Here is a 16,599-nt window from a genome sequence, read left to right on the forward strand (position 1 = left end):
TATCAGTGGAAGGAATAGTGTTCCATCATTGGTGTCAGTGAGAGAAAGAGTGTCTTGTATCTGTGTATCAAATAGTGCACCAGGGGCCAGATAAAGGCAGGCAAAGGGCCCCATACAACCCCTGGGCCGCAGTTTAAAGATCTCTGTTCATGGCCAATCTTCTTAATGTGTGTTTCACATATTTTTTCTTTCAATGTGTAATAACCTAAAGGCCCCTTTCAGAAGAAGAGGATCCATCCAAGCGCATCTGCCTGCTCAATATGGAATCTCTCCGCTGATCCACTCTGAACAGGCGACTGGCAGGTCCGCTATGCAGAGCAGACACAGCCCACTTTCCTCTATGGGGCAGTCCGATGAAAAAATACTGCATGTGCATTTCCATCTGATTGTCATCTGATCCATCGGATGGATGGTGAACGCCACACGCTGTTTTTATTAGATTTTATCTGAGCGGAAATCCGCCGCCCCATAGAGAACAATGGGTGGTCCGATCGGGCCTGCCTGAAAAACAGACAGGCAGACCCAATCGGTCAGCTCGTATGAAAGGGGCCAATCAGACCGTACATTGGTTACTAATTTGTTAATTTGAAGAAGCATTTGTTACTGTGTAGTTGTCCAGAGCCCCAGTACAGACTCTTTCAGGGCTCATTAATGGTCAAGTTTTGGACTTATACTGCAGTTAGCATAGCTAGATCAGGGAAGGTGAACCGTTATACAATATTTACTGATGTTCTAATGCCAAAACTGTGATTCCACTTGGAATTATTGACCTCTGTTTGCTTTAAACATTTCTTCCATTTTCAACGTGCAGCCACACCTGAATGAGTTTGCCTATTATTTATAATCTTTTTATCACTGTATCCCAGGATTTCGGGGGTATCACAAAACACAAGTGGGAGCTGTACCCCCATTCTTATTAAAACCCAACACTTATGGGTGTGCTAGAACTAGTTCATTAGCTAGGTAAACAAACACGTTTCCTTAGAGCTTGTTATAATTCAGATGGAAATCACAATGTAAATTTCTTTTGGGCTTGGAAATTAAGAATATTTATTTACGGCCTCCAGGCTGTTCCTGATTGTTCCTATTTAGTCAACTAAGCACTGAATGTCTCTATAAAGTATGCAATTTGTTAATAATTATAATTGTATTACCACCAATAATAATATAAATCCCATTCCCTGAGTATCAATATAAGTAATGTATATCCACACTATGTTTTAAAAGAAAATTAGATTAGGTTTAGTGGATATGGAACCCTTTGATGCCCATCCATATGCTAGAATAAAATTAGTTTGGGAAATGTAATGTTGAAGGTTTACAGGGTATATTTCTGGCTTATTGTATATAAGCAATTATGAAACACACACAGACTAGTAGTCTCCCTACTTTATTAATTGTACATATAGACAGGATTAGAAACGATGCAGGTAGACTAACTAAACATTCCAGTCATTGTATAGTGCATGTCTATCATGTGCTACATATATCCAAATATGAACTCAGCTTTCTCCACAACAGAGAGGTCACTTCACTGTATGTGAAATAGATGTTCTAATAAAATTCATTTTTATAGCATTTTACAATTTGGCATCAACATGGATGGCAGCGAAGGGGTCTTCATCGTTGTTGCTGATCTGGAATCGAGCATTGCCATTGTAATCCACACTGATCTGTCTACCGGTGCAACTAGAACCTTCCTTTTGGCCTGAGATGACATCACAATAGGTACCAGCAGGAAGACCAGTATACAGAGTAACATCCATGTACCTGCAAGTCAAATAACAGGTAGTGTATTTTACCCCCAAAATTAAGATTCACTACATTTCCATGTTTATACATATAGTTACAGTATATTAAAATTTTATCTATTATTTTATCACTTTAACCCCTTTATGACCACCCAACACATATGCACAAAGGCAATAACGTAAGGTTTAACCCCCAAACGCTGCATATCTGCGTCACTGGGTGGCAGATATTTATGTGTTGAGAACACATTCACCAGCACAAAGGCTGAGCTGTCAAAGTCAGCTCTGAGTCCTAGTTAAAGACCAGTAACCCACGGGACAGGCTTCCGATCATGTGACCACTGTGATAGTGGTCATATGATCGCTGATGCTTCCCTTCCCTAGGCATTTCCAAGGGATACCGGGGTGGGTGGGAAAGGGTTAAAAAAACTAGTAATCCTGGCATTTACTCGGGGTTCCTGTTTCAAACCATGACAAGCAGAGAAGTAGATCCATACTGCTGTGGTCAATATGTGGCCCTGGGATTTCTGCTGGGAGTTATGCCATGTACACACGACCGGACTTTCCGGCAGACTAGATCCGATGGTCTTCCTGACGGACTTTCAGAGGAGTGCTGATGGACTTTCCAAACAAACGGATGTGGCCACACACAGATGGACTAAGTCTGTTCGTAAGTCCGATCGCTTTGAACGTGACGGCGTAAACGGGACTAAACAAGGAAGTTCAATAGCCAGTAGCCAATAGCTTCCCTTGAGTCGTACCAGCAAACAGATGAACGGTTTTCCTGATTTTAGTCCGTCGGAATTGAGTCTGTCGGATAGATTTGAAACATGTTCTATTTCTAGGTCCGTCTAAATTTATTTTTCGAAAAACAATCGGACTAGCCCACACACGATCAGATTGTCCGACAGACTAATCGCTTCGGACCTAGGCTGCCGGAAAGTCCGGTGGTGTGTACGCGGCATTACAGGTTGACATGCTGACGCACGATGAGCATGTATTTCCTGTGGGCAGTTGTGTGGCCTTGCCCCCCAACTTTTTTTATTTTAGTGGGGGGGGAGTTAATTCTCACACACACTGGGAGCTGCTATAAAATTTGATGCTGGTTCTGGAGCACAGCACAGCACACCCAGATGGGGCAGTTAATTTTCTGCTGTACAGGATGTAAGACAGCTTACCCTCTGTATCATGTATATCATGTATGTCATGTAGTCCAGTCTACCCATCAGCCTGCTGTATGTGACATATGCAGTAGATGGGGAACTTCCCCAAAGTGTGTGTGTGTGTGTGTGTGTGTTAATAAACCCACCCCCTACTAAGCAGACTTATTCCCCCCTGTGATCAAAAGGGCCATGATACAAAAATATGTTTAAGAACATAAATGTGTTTTGGCCCATGTAATTCTATATATTGTTCTACAAAAACCTTTTTTTTTTAATACATTGTGTTTTCCAAACACTTTAAAGTGATTGTAAATACATATTTATTTTTAAATAACAAACATGAAACACTACTCCTTCCACTGATACCAATGATGGGACACTATTCCTTCCACTGATACTAATGATGGGACACTATTCCTTCCACTGACCCCAGAGATAGGGATCAAATTCTCCCACTGACACCGATGATGGAACACTATTCCTTCCACTGATACCAATGATGGGACACTATTCCTTCCACTGATACCAATGATGGGGCACTATTCCTTCCACTGATACCAATGATGATGGCCCATGTAATTCTATATATTGTTCTACAAAAGCCTTTTTTTTTTTAATACATTGTGTTTTCCAAACACTTTAAAGTGATTGTAAATACATATTTATTTTTAAATAACAAACATTTCATACATACCTGCTCTGTGCAATGGTTTTGCACAGACCAGCCCAGAGAGAGGTGCTGCCCTGGTTCACAGCGCTGGTTCGAGATTAGGCTCAGTTAAGTATAAGGGTTGGTTGGGAGGGAGCTGCACAGAGATTTTTTATTCCTTAAAGTGAAACTTTAGGCCTAAAATGAAAAAAAGTTCAAACAGGCAGAAATTTGAATGCGGAAGAGACATGCTTTGTCTCTTCTGCATTAAAGTTACCTACCTGCCCATATGCCCTTGAACAGTGAGCCACGCGCCCGCAGCTTACTGTGAGAACGCGGCAATGCCAAATCGGACTGAACCCCTGCTTATGCGACAGTGATGTCATCCCTGCCCGACCAATGTAAGGGGCAAGACCCGGAAGCCGACCACCCGAAGATGTTAGTGGTCAGGAGGGGAGCTCAGGGAGGACGCATTGCTGAAGTATGAGTGAGTATAGTTCCACTTTAAAGTAAAAAACCTTCAGCCTTTACAACCACTTTAAGTAATGCCATCATATGCTATTGCTCTTCCTTGCTATAAAATAAACTATCATATATAAAGTCCCTACAGGATGGATTTTTTTTCTTCCAATCTCAAGAAGTCACATATGTTTACACCATGTCTATATAGCTACTACTCTCCTAATCTGTAACATAAAATCACAATTCCAGTAATCATATGCACAAAACAGCAATCAACGCATTTACCAGTCATCGTTGTTAAAGATGATGAAACCTCTGTTTCCACGACCGAAGGCCACCTGATTACTTCCATTATCCCACCAGTTAGAAAAGGGCTGTCCATCTACCACATTACGGAAGATGGCCATGTTCCTAACAAGGAAAACACATTACTATTAGGACATTGATTAGCTGAAATTGAAATATATGTTAAAGCAGAACCAAGGGCATGCATATAGGAGGGTTATACCCCCTGTCAATGTTTTTTTTTTTTTACAACTACAGTATGTACCTTTGAGGAGATGTCCCTTCACTTTTTATACTACAGCCAAAATAGTAAATGGGAGAAAATCCCTCCAAAGTGAGGGAGCCCCTGCTTGTCACCGGGGTCAAAAGATTTTGTGTCCCCATTGGAATATTTCCCCTCTATTAGGCTCGGTTCACAGTGGGGTGGTTTCAAAGTCACCCAACTCTGAAGCCGCCCCACACAGCATGACTTGCAAATAACTTCTTTAATAGACGTCAATGCAAGCTGATTTGAGGTCACCCCCGAGTAGTGCAGGAACATTATTCTAAATCAGAGCGACTTGAGTCAGTGTCAATAGAAGAGGTGTTATAGTGTGCAAATCTCACACTAGCCTATCACTAGCTGTCAACTTTTTCTTTTTTCTTTTTTTTCTTTCTCTCCTGGCATCTGGCAGACAGGGCCCAACAATAAACTATGTATTAAAATATTGTAATATTCACTATGGAGGCAATACAATTTGGGTGACTTATTGCTAGGGGTCTTAATACCCCACAGAAGAGATCACAGATCTTATATAATATGAATAAGCAAAGAGTTCAAGTACTTTTCGTACAGGAAACTAGGGATGGACGAACGCTTCGGGCCGAACATACTTTGGTTGTTTGGATGTTTGGCGAACAACGAACATTATGCGGTGTTCGCGGCAGGACCACTGCGGACCCCTGTTAAAGTCTATGGGACACTAACATGAAAAACCAAAAGTGCTCATTTTAAAAGATTATATGCAAGTTATTGCCATAAAAAGTTTTTAGAGACCTGGGTTCTGCTCCAGGTTACATGTATCAATGCAAAAAAAAAGTTTTAAAAACTGCAGTTTTTTTTTGGGAGCAGTGATTTTAATAATGCTTAAAGTGAAACAATAAAAATGAAATATTCCTTTAAATATCATGCCTGGGGGGTGTCTATAGTATGCCTGTAAAATGGCACAGTTTTCCCATGTTTAGAACAGTACCACAGTAAAATGACATTTCTAAAGAAAAAAAAGTCATTTAATACTGATCATGGCTGTAATGAATTTTTGGGTCTCGGCAATATAGATAAAACTTATTGAAAAAAATGGCATGCCCCACCCCCAGTCAATTACCAGGCCCTTTGGGTCTGGTATGAATATTAAGGGGAACCCCAAACCAAAAATGTAAAAAAAAATTGTGTGGGGGTTCGCCCAAATCCATATCAGGGACTTCATGTCAGGTATGGATATTAAGGGGAACCCTATGCCAAATGTAAAAACAAAATGGCATAGGGGTCCCCCAAAATCCATACCAGACCCTTATCCAACCTGGCAGGCTGCAGGAAAAGAGGGAGGATGAGAGAGCACCCCCCCTGAACCGTACCAGGCCACTTGCCTTCAACATGGGGAGGGTGCTTTGGAGTAGCCCCCCAAAGCACCTTGTCCCCATGTTGATGCCCTTGCCCGGTGGTTGTGGGTGTCTGTGGGTGAGGGGCTTATTGGAATCTGGAAGCTCCCTTTAACAAAGGGACCCCCAGATCCTGGCCCTCCCTATGTGAATTTGTAACAAGTACATTGTACCCCTACCATTTCACCAAAAAGTGTCAAAATAGTAAAAAAGACAGGAGACACTTTAGGACAAGTCCTTTATTAAAAATAAAAAAATAAAAATGTCCCGCGATGTAGATCCATCGCATGCCGCCTGACGGAAATAAAAAAAGCTGCAACAGCTCCGCCTCCATGGGAGGCTCCTATGGAGTGACGTATCTTTTCAATGGCAAACAGGCAACCCCGTCTTCCTCTGACATCACGTAGCATCAGGGGGGGGGGTCACACGTTTACATCACTGGGTAGCCTCGTCCTCAGCTATATAACAGCTGTCACTGAGAAGAAGCATCACTCACACTCAGTGGGAGCCTTTTTTTTCTGGTCCATCAGGTGGCGTGAGATGGATTTACATCGTGAGACATTTTTACTTTTTAATAAAGACTTGTCCCAAAGTGTTTCTCTTTTTTTTTACAATTTTTGACACTTTTTTTGTGAAATGGTAGGGGTACAATTTACCCGTTACCAATTCACATGGGGGGGAGGCCGGGATCTGAGGGTCCCTTTTTTAAGATTAGCCCTCCGCCTGCAGACCTCCACAACCACCAGGCAAGGGTTGTGGGGATGAGGCCCTTGTCCCCATCAACATGGGGACAAGGTGCTTTATGGGTGACTCCAAAGCACAACTCCCATGTTGAGGGCATGTGGCCTGGTAGTGTTCAGGAGGGGGGGTTTTCTCTCATCCCCCCTCTTTTCCTGCTGCCTCCAGGTTGTGTGCTCAGATAAGGGTCTGGTATGGATTTTGGGGGGACCCCCTACGCCCTTAATATCCATACCAAATTTTTGGTTTGGGGTTCCCCTTAATACAGTAATGGACTGGTGGGGGGGACCCATGCCATTTTTTTCAATGAGTTTATTGCCAAGACCCGACAATTCATTATAGCCACAAACAGTTTTAAATTACTTTTTTTCCTTCCTTCCTCCGCGGGGTGTTCAGCTCATCCTTACAGGAGACACATTTTAAACCCACACTATGAATGTTTACATGGTGTGTTCAATAAAAACATGGTAACATTTAACTCTTTGTGTGTTATTAGTTTAAGCAGACTGTGATTGTCTATTGTTGTGACTTAGATGAAGATCAGATCACATTTTATGACCAATTTGTGCAGAAATCCATATCATTCCAAAAGGGTTTACATACTTTTTATTGCAACTGTATACTGACAACATCTCATTAGGTAATATTCATTATACATTGATATAGTTTATTTGTTGGGCCTAAGTTTCATGGTTGTGATACATAGCAATGTGTATTTTAACCCAAAAAGGATATTCTCCATTTCGATTTAATCTGAGGTAATGACCAGATACTCACTTAATCTGACGCCATCTGTGCTCACAAACCCAGTCATTGCCACAAGTGGTGTCTGCATTGATGGTAACTGACTTGGTAGAGCCATCAGAGTAACTTGGAGGTCCAATCCAGTCATTTTGATCCTATCAATAAAGTGAAAATGTAAACAAATTTGGATACACTTTTAATAAATATCACATGACAGTAATGTCAATCCTGACCTATTGTGTGAAAGATAGCATATCTTACTTTGCCATTCACCCAGTTTCTTGGCCATCTGAAGCTGGACATGATACGTGTAAAACCATAAGGATGAGCCAACATGAAGCCAAGAGCCATCTTGTAAGGACTGGAATGAAAAATCATAAGACAAAAAAATAGATGGGGTACTATTTGTTATAATTTATAGAGGATCTTGTGCCATCACCATTTTTATATGCAATGGGGAGATTTAATAAAACATGCACAATCTGGTGCAGTTCTGCATAGAAACCAATAAATTTCCAGGTTTTACTGTCAAAGCTTAACGTATATGTAAACCTTGAAAAACAAACCGTTCATCTTAAATAGAAATAAAAGGCAAAACATTTTTGTATGGATATAAAAAAAAATGATAAACACCCTTTGCCCTCTGTTCTCAGCAGCATAAGGGCAGGGAGAGGAGAAGCTGCAGTACACTGAACTTCCCAGTGAAATGATGAGCAGGGAGGGTGTGTCAGGACAATTCTGATCATTGGAAGAGAGCAAACTGAGTTTCAAGCAGTGGCGGCTCATCCATTAGGGGTGCATGGGCTAATCTACATGCAGGGCACCAGACGCATGGATTTCTATGAGGGTTTTTTTAATCTATTTTTTTGAAACACGTGATTAGAGCCAATAAACAAACAAAGTGACAATTTTGAAAAAAATATTTTTTTTTTTACTTTTGCTATAATACATATCCAAATATACTATATAAAAAAACAAATGTATTCATCAATTTGTGACAATATATATTCTTCTACATATTTTTGGTATGCAAAAGGCATATATTGATTGGTCTGCGCAAAGCTTATCGTGTCTACAAACTATGGGATAGATTTGAGGCCTTTTATTTTTATTTTTTTATTGTTTTTACTAGTAATCGCAGCGGTCTGCAATTTTTAGCGGGACTGCAACATTGCGGCGACAAATCTAACCCCAAATGACACTTTTTGGGGACCAATGACATTATTACATTAATCAGTGCTATAAAAATGCACTGATCAATGTGACTGTCAGGAAAGGGGTAAACAGTAGGGGGCAATCAAGGGGTTAAATGTGTTGCCTCAGGGTGTTCTAACTGTAGGGGGGATGGGCTGGCAGGGACACGACAGAGATCATTGTTCCCGATCACTGGGAACAGTAGATCTTTGTCATGTCTCCTGTCAGAATGGGTATCCCCCTTGTTTACAAAGGCAGATCACCATTCTTATTATTAGCAAATTGGAGCATACTTTGCTGGGTTTTTTTCACCTTCCTCTGGATCAACTGACTATGTAATATAAATTGGGAGAGTGGGCATTTACTGATCAATTAAAATGTCCAAAGGGACTCTTTTCCCCACTGGGTTAAGTTGCACACAACTGGAGATTAAGTAGTTGTTTTGAGGGAAGCCCACTGTTATTTGGACCATTTTGGTCTCTTCATCTGAAAAGATCAGGCGATCAAATACCAATGGACATTTGAACTGGTATCAGGGAAGCATGGTAGACACTTAGAAACCCTATCATTATTACTAATCTATAAACCTACTACACTAGGTTGTTAACTTTGGGAAGATGGGGAGCTAAGTGTAATGGGACAGCACATGAGCAAGTTTTTTCATGGTTCATTGTGCCACCTCAACAGTCTAATTTGTAAATCCTTTTTCTTTGCTAACAAATTTGAATAGTATTCTGGATTTTCCTATATGCTTGTCTTCTTCCAGTCACCACCTTTGCATAAATAATGTCACCATGGACCTGTGTATAGTTTTAGCTAAATGCTACCTGCTCTAATCACAACTTGTTACTAATATTTTCTTGCCTGCTGAATGATTGCCATTTCTGGCAGATCACCTGTTGCCAGAGGTGCAAATATGAGGGCTCAACACTTAGGATGCATTGCTGGTGACTAGATACTACTTAATCTTAGCACCTTAGGAAAACCCATATATATGTACATACTGTATATAAAAAAACACACACATACACACTCCTTTACACACACACAAAAACATTCTTTAGTTATTTGTAAATTCTACCGAGGTTCCCAGAAAGTAAGGATAGAAGCTCCACCGGCACCGTGTCCTCTCTGGTTATCATGGTTGTCAATAAAGACCAAGGCTCTATCATTTGGCATAAAGCCCCAACCTTCTCCCCAGTTCCTACGGAGGTAAAATAATGAACAGCATTTTAGAAAAATAATTTAACACATCAGTTGCTTTTTATTGATATTTTTACCAAAGATACAATCTTTTAGAAAATCTTTTCAACAAGTTGGGTTACTGCCATATTTCTAAAAAAAAAAAGCTATATTCTATGCCAATGATACAGTAAGTCACAAAACATGATAGAAACAGAAAAGACAGCAGAGACTAAAATTACTTCTAAATAGTAGCAAATGTAAAGCAGACCCAAAATATTCATTAGTCATGAAGAACAACAAATCAGTATAAAAATAAAAAGTACCTATTGAAATTTTCTTAAAAGAACACCTTGTGCTAGGTTTCTTTGGGGTTTTATAACCCATCCTGGCATTTTTTTTTATATGAATGCACTTATTTGCAAAGATAATGAGTAATGTAATAGAAACATTACAGATAAATGCAGCAACACAGAAAAAAAAAGACAGCAATGTAAGGAAGAGTGGGACAGGAAGTAAGACTTAGGAGACATCTATCCCTTCAGGGGTAGTAGCAGTAGCAGAGGTAATAGGGAATGTTAATTATATGCATCATTAGGCATATTTAAGTGAATATCAATGCACATTTTGGTTTAGTTGGTTTAGTTTGGTTCACATTTTGTGAAGGTACTTGAGAAAGAATGGTCAATGCGTGACCTTTCCAATCTTTTTCTACTTTCTTCCACTACAATGACTTGAATGTAGCAGCAAAGTAATATAAATGTTGACTCAACTTATCCAACAAAAATTATTAACATCATTTCCTTTTTTTACCTTAAATACGACATCTTTTCTCCATTCCACTTACGGATGACTGTACCAAGTTTGGCTCCATATTTAAATTCAGTGACACGGCCAACTCCAAAGTACTCACTGGCAGAAATGGCCTCACCTCCAAGATCAATTACCTGAAACATGTTATATATGATACTTTTGCAGCATCATGGGGCAAGTCCATCCATGTAAATGATTAATGTATTGTCACAAATGTAAAAAGGTAATGTGTACACTCTAGAACTCTACATCTCGTGGTTTATAAGCAGTATACGTTGGAACAGTGATCATTGTCTCTTGGGAGTTGAATTTTACCAGTGAAATGCTACAGGTATTAAAATGCATGGTCACTGGGGTCAAGGACTAATATGATTATTCATACTTAAGGTATACCAGCTATGAAGACATCAGAGGTGGAACGTGTTATCTAACAGGTGCCTTTGTAGTGCCTGGTAAGAGACTCTTTTTTTCTTTAAAAACTGGCTTGGAAAAGTGTAAATAGTCACGTCTTTTGTTTGCATTTGCAAACTCTACAGGTTGGTCTTTGTGTTCACTTGTAAAGTTGATAGAGCAATCAAACTTTTATTCCATTACAATTGCAACACAATCAAAGTAATGGTGGTTCTAATTGACCATAAGAAGATGAGACTGAAATTGCCTCATTCATACAGGAGGGAACATTTTGATCACATATTGACACAATATTCCAGGCATTTGTGCCCTGCACCCCATACCGACTACCACTTACAGCTTTTGTTAAGACTTACTCATTTATGACCTGTTTGGCCACATTCAGAAGCCAAAGGCAAACGTCTTCATTTGTGAATGCATGTAAGGCTAGACATATGTGCATATTTTAGAAAAATCTAATAGACACCTCCATCCATGCTAAACTGCTAATGTATTCAGAAGCCATCAAGGCCTATGGTTGCTGAATACCAGAACAGTGACTGCATCTGACTGGATGTAGTCACTGTTCAGCCAACAAGGATGAGAATGCTATAATATTAGGTTTATTTTTTCAAAAAGGTAGTGCTCATGGATAAGCAAGTCAGTATAATACTACAATCCAAAGACATGCAGGTAGGTAAATTGGCTTCTGTTCAAAATTGGCCCTAGTATATGAATGGGGACCTTGGATTGTGGGCTCCTTGAGGGTAGGGACCAACATGAGTGTGCAATGTACAGGGATGGGGACAATTGTAGACCCTCACTCAGGTTGAACTGGATGGACTGGTGTCTTTATTCAACCTAACTAACTATGAAACTATGAAACTATAATTGTTTTCAATTTTTTTGTCTACAAGCCCAACCCTCGTGCAAACAGTGTTTAGAAAAGTGCTTTAAAGGCTTTGATTAATCCATAAATTGTAATTTAGTTTAGCAGATTGCTTTAAAGACACAGATTGGTCAATAACTGTAAAATTGTTGGGCTAGAAACAGTAGATGTATAAACATTTGTAGGGTAAACTTACCTCACTGTAATATTATCTACAATGTAGGTCCACAGAATATACTTCAGGATACAAAAAAAAAATATTTTTGTAGGATTTTATACTTAAGATTACCTCTTGAAAAATGAAAGGTCTAGCTCCACCAGGGAACCATCTGGTGTTGAGGTTCGTCAGTCTGTCTGTAATAGCTTTAATATCTCCAGGCCACATGTGTTTTGCAGCATCCAATCTAAAACCAGCTACTCCAATATTAATGAGATTGTTCATAAAGTCTGCAATCTTTCCACGCACATAATCCTTTTCTAGAGCCAAGTCCAGAAGGCCAACAAGTTTGCAATCTCTAACCTAGATGTGGGAAAATAATTTCATTATTTGTTGGCCATTTATAAATTCCACTGTGCCACATAAGATGATGTGCATATGACTACAATACGTTCCTTGCAGATAGATAGATAGATAGATAGATAGATAGATAGATAGATAGATAGATAGATAGATAGATAGATAGATAAATACATACATACACACAGTAGACATGCAGGTAGACACAAAGAAAAATTAATGAATTACAGGTTTTCTACCTGATAAGGATCACCATAGTTTTCAATTTCACCGCTGCCAGTCCTACACTTTCCATCATTGAAATCCCAACTAGAATATGGAACAGCAGAGAAATCTCTTGAACCTGTATTAAAATAGCTGCCACAAGTTGAATGTGTGCCTGCACCCATGCCAGAGCCACACATGTGATTAATGATAGCATCCACATAGATGTATACCTGTACAAGAAGTAACCAGAATAATATATTATACACATGTGCAAAGTGTCTGAAACTTTAGGTGTATAAATATGTATTATTGGTACATTTACTGTAGTTTAACAAATTAGGGATGTCAGTTAAAAAAAATTACTTGTGTACTAAAATTATTACACCAATGGATAGTTGTACTAAATGGAACTGTACTTACAGGACTGGTAATTGGCCAATGACCAAACAGATGGTAACTCTAACTTGAAGTTTACTAATCAGGTGTAAAATTAGAATCAATAATGCAAAACATGGAGAATGGTAGCTAGCATGCATATACTGCAGAATAACACAAAGACGATTATAAAAGCAAACGTATTCTTCACAGAAATGTTCTTACAGCCTAATCAGAGTAACATGTGGCTACATAGCATAGTCTCTATAAGATGCTATAACAGAGAGTCTAGCTGAGAATCGCTACTTCAATAAAACAGTTTAGAACACAAATGTCTGTGCTGTAGGTCATGGATGTGGCCTGTTCTAGTTCCCCTGGTTGGCCACTAGATGCCACTATAGCTTTTCGAAATAAATTCAGCTTAGGAGCTGCTTGGGATAAGTGGCAGGTCTGTCTGCTAGGAGTGGGTAAAGATATATTAGGAAAGCAGTTTCCTTTGTTAGTTGCCACTAGGGATGAGCTTCGTGTTCGAGTCGAACATACGTTCGACTCGAACATTGGCTGTTCGTCCGTTCGGCGAAGTCTGAACATTTTGGTCCGTTCGCGCCAAATTCATGTGGCGCTCACGGCCCACAATGCACTGCGATGGCGCAGTGCATTGCTGGCTCATGATTGGCCAAGCATGCACTGTGACCCCGCATGCTTGGCCAATCGCAGCGCCAGCAGCGAGGAGAGCCATGATTGGCCACAGGCAGGATGCCTGTGGCCAATCATAGCTCAGGCTGTGTAGTGCACGCCCCACACTATATAAGGCCGCCAGCGCGGCGGCCTTGTGTAGTGTGTTGGCGTCTGAAGCAGTGGGTGTTCTGTGTACCTTCAACACAGTACACACCGATCGTTTTCGGCCGATTTTCGATCTTGCTGTTGTGTAGTGGTTATTGTCTGCGTGCCCTGACCGCAGTATACACCGCTATATTCACCTCACCTATATAGCTAGTGATCTATCTTTTATAATAGAGCTTGCAGTCAGTAGTGTTAGGAGATAGTGCGTGCTGTCTGCGTGCTCTGTACCCAGTACATACCGCTATATCCACCTACATAGCTCTTCTCTATTTGAGACCACTTGCCATCTGCAGGAGTTATTGGAAGTTGTGTGTGCCTCCAGCACAGCACAGTATACATCTGTATATACCCCTTTATCTCTGGTGTTCTATAATAAAGGCATCTGCAGGAGTTAGTGGGTGTTGTGTGCCTCTAGCACAATATACACTACCCAACTGCTTTTTTACCCAACTCCCTTCAGGCCATTACCATGTCTGGAAGGCCAGCAAGGAGAGGCAGACAGGCGCGAGCCGATAAAAGAGGGCAAGCAGGCTCTGTGTCTAGAGACAACAGTGCTGGTCGTGGACGCGGTGCATTGTCATCAGCACGTGGCCATGGGACACGCTTGTCCTTCTTTTCGGCAGCTGGACATGTTGAACCGCAACATGCCAACGACTTGGTAGAGTGGATGACCAAACCCTCTTCATCCTCCTCATCCTCTCTCACCCAGTCTCAGGGTACTAGCAAAGCAGCTGCCAACGCATCGTCTTCCCTCCTCTCAATGTCATCATCAGTGACTCCTTCCCTAGACCCACCACGTCCTCCTGAGGAGTCTCCTGAACTCTTTGAGCACAGTGTTGGGTACATGCTCCAGGAGGAAGCCCAGTGTTTTGTGGGCTCTGATGATGACACTCAGCTAGAGGAAGGCAGCAGCGTGAGCGCAGAGAAAGGGGATGCTCAAGAAGGACAGCAATCTGGCAGTCATGTTCCACAAGCTGCAGCATACTGCCAGGTTTGCTACAGCGATGAAGAGGGAGGGGATGATGAGGGCACTGACTCCACGTGGGTGCCTGGAAGGAGAGAGGAGGAGGAGGAGGAGGAGGCACATGTCCAACGAGGCAGGATGCCCTCCGGGGGCCAGCTTAGGGGCAGCACACCGACTGAATCACACCGCAGAGCTCTGCCTGTGCAGAGCGCTGCCTCTGCGCGTTATTCTAAAAGTTCTTTGGTGTGGGCCTTTTTTGAGATGAGTGCATCAGATCGCACCGCTGCTATTTGCAACATATGTCTCAAGCGTATCTCACGTGGCCAAAACATCAGCCGCTTGGGCACCACATGCTTGACCAGACATATGTTGACCTGCCATGCAGCTCGCTGGCAAGCGTACCTCAAAGACCCACACCAAAGAACAAAGCGGACCTCTCCTTGCTCCTCATAAGCTGGCATCTCCAACCCCACTAGACCTTCAGTCCTCTCTGAAACCTGCTCTGAGAGGAATGAAGGTGTAGAATTAGGTGTGTCACAGCCAAGTGCTTCCGGGAACTCTGCTAGCGGTACACCCACGTCCGATTATAGCAGGCAAATGTCCCTGCCCCAGCTGCTGGACCGGCGGAAGAAGTTCACTCCCAGCCATCCACATGCCCAGCGGTTGAATGCTAGCTTGGCTAAATTGCTAGCACTTCAACTGCTGCCTTTTCAGTTGGTAGACTCGGCCCCCTTCCGTGAGTTTGTACAATGTGCGGTTCCTCAGTGGCAGGTCCCCAAACGCCACTTTTTCTCACGGAAGGCGATTCCGGCTCTCTACCGGCATGTGGAAGGCAATGGCCTTGCCTCGCTGGACAGAGCGGTCAGCGGTAAGGTGCATATTACTGCTGACTCATGGTCCAGCAGGCATGGACAGGGACGTTACCTGTCTTTCACGGCCCATTGGGTCACTCTTCTGGCAGCTGGGAAGGATGCAGGACAAGGTGCAATAGTGTTGGAGGTTGTTCCGCCACCACGCCTCCAAAATGCTACTATTGGTTGTGACACACCTCTCTCTTCCACCCCCTCCTCTTCTTCTTCCTCCATGGCCTCTTCCAGTGCTCTGTCCTCAGAACCAGCGGTTCCAGGGGCTACGCAAGTACGCAGGCAAAACGATGCCATGCCGTGCTTGCGCTGGTTTGTTTGGGGGACAGGAGCCACACTGGGGCGGATGTTTTGTCAGCTCTGCAGGGGCAGGCCGAGAGGTGGTTGACGCCACGCCAGCTTAAGCCAGGAATGGTGGTTTGCGACAATGGCACCAACCTCCTCTCCGCCCTCCGACAGGGACAACTGACGCATGTGCCCTGTGTAGCTCACGTCCTTAACCTGGTGGTGCAGCGGTTCTTGGGCAGGTACCCCGGCTTACAGGATGTCCTGAAGCAGGCCAGGAAAGTCTGTGTGCATTTCCGCCGATCATTTAATGCCTGTGCTCAGCTGGCTGAGCTCCAAAAGGAGTTGAACCTGCCCAAGAACCGCCTTATATGTGACATGCCCACCAGATGGAACTCAACATTGGCCATGCTGCAGCAGCTGCACACGCAGCAGAGGGCCATCAATGAGTACCTGTGCGACTACGGCACCAGGACAGGGTCAGGGGAGCTTGGTTTTTTCTCACCACGCCAGTGGGGCATGATCAGGGATGCATGCACTGTCCTGTCACCGTTTGAGGAGGCCACAAGGATGGTGAGCAGTGACAGTGCATGCATCAGTGACACTGTACCTCTTGTCCACCTCTTGGAGCATACGCTGCGTGGAAT

At 42.3% G+C, this 16,599-nt stretch overlaps 1 protein-coding gene across 1 annotated transcript in view; it reads right to left on the reverse strand.

Moving 5' to 3' along the window:
* Positions 1-1,374: 1,374 nt before the first annotated feature.
* The window catches only part of LOC143928124 (pancreatic alpha-amylase-like), a 36,740-nt gene continuing 21,515 nt past the window's right edge, over positions 1,375-16,599 (reverse strand). The window contains exons 3-10 of the mRNA XM_077452787.1: positions 12,655-12,852; positions 12,188-12,418; positions 10,620-10,753; positions 9,706-9,828; positions 7,692-7,791; positions 7,464-7,585; positions 4,311-4,436; positions 1,375-1,770 (exon numbers count right to left, since the gene is read on the reverse strand). Coding sequence (XP_077308913.1) covers positions 1,581-1,770; positions 4,311-4,436; positions 7,464-7,585; positions 7,692-7,791; positions 9,706-9,828; positions 10,620-10,753; positions 12,188-12,418; positions 12,655-12,852 — 1,224 coding nt within the window. The 3' untranslated portion in view covers positions 1,375-1,580. The remainder of the gene's footprint in view (positions 1,771-4,310; positions 4,437-7,463; positions 7,586-7,691; positions 7,792-9,705; positions 9,829-10,619; positions 10,754-12,187; positions 12,419-12,654; positions 12,853-16,599) is intronic.

The sequence above is a fragment of the Lithobates pipiens genome, unplaced genomic scaffold (genome assembly GCF_037356315.1).
Source record: "Lithobates pipiens isolate NorthernLeopardFrog02 unplaced genomic scaffold, aLitPip1_a1.2 Scaffold_23, whole genome shotgun sequence".
NCBI lineage: Eukaryota > Metazoa > Chordata > Amphibia > Anura > Ranidae > Lithobates > Lithobates pipiens.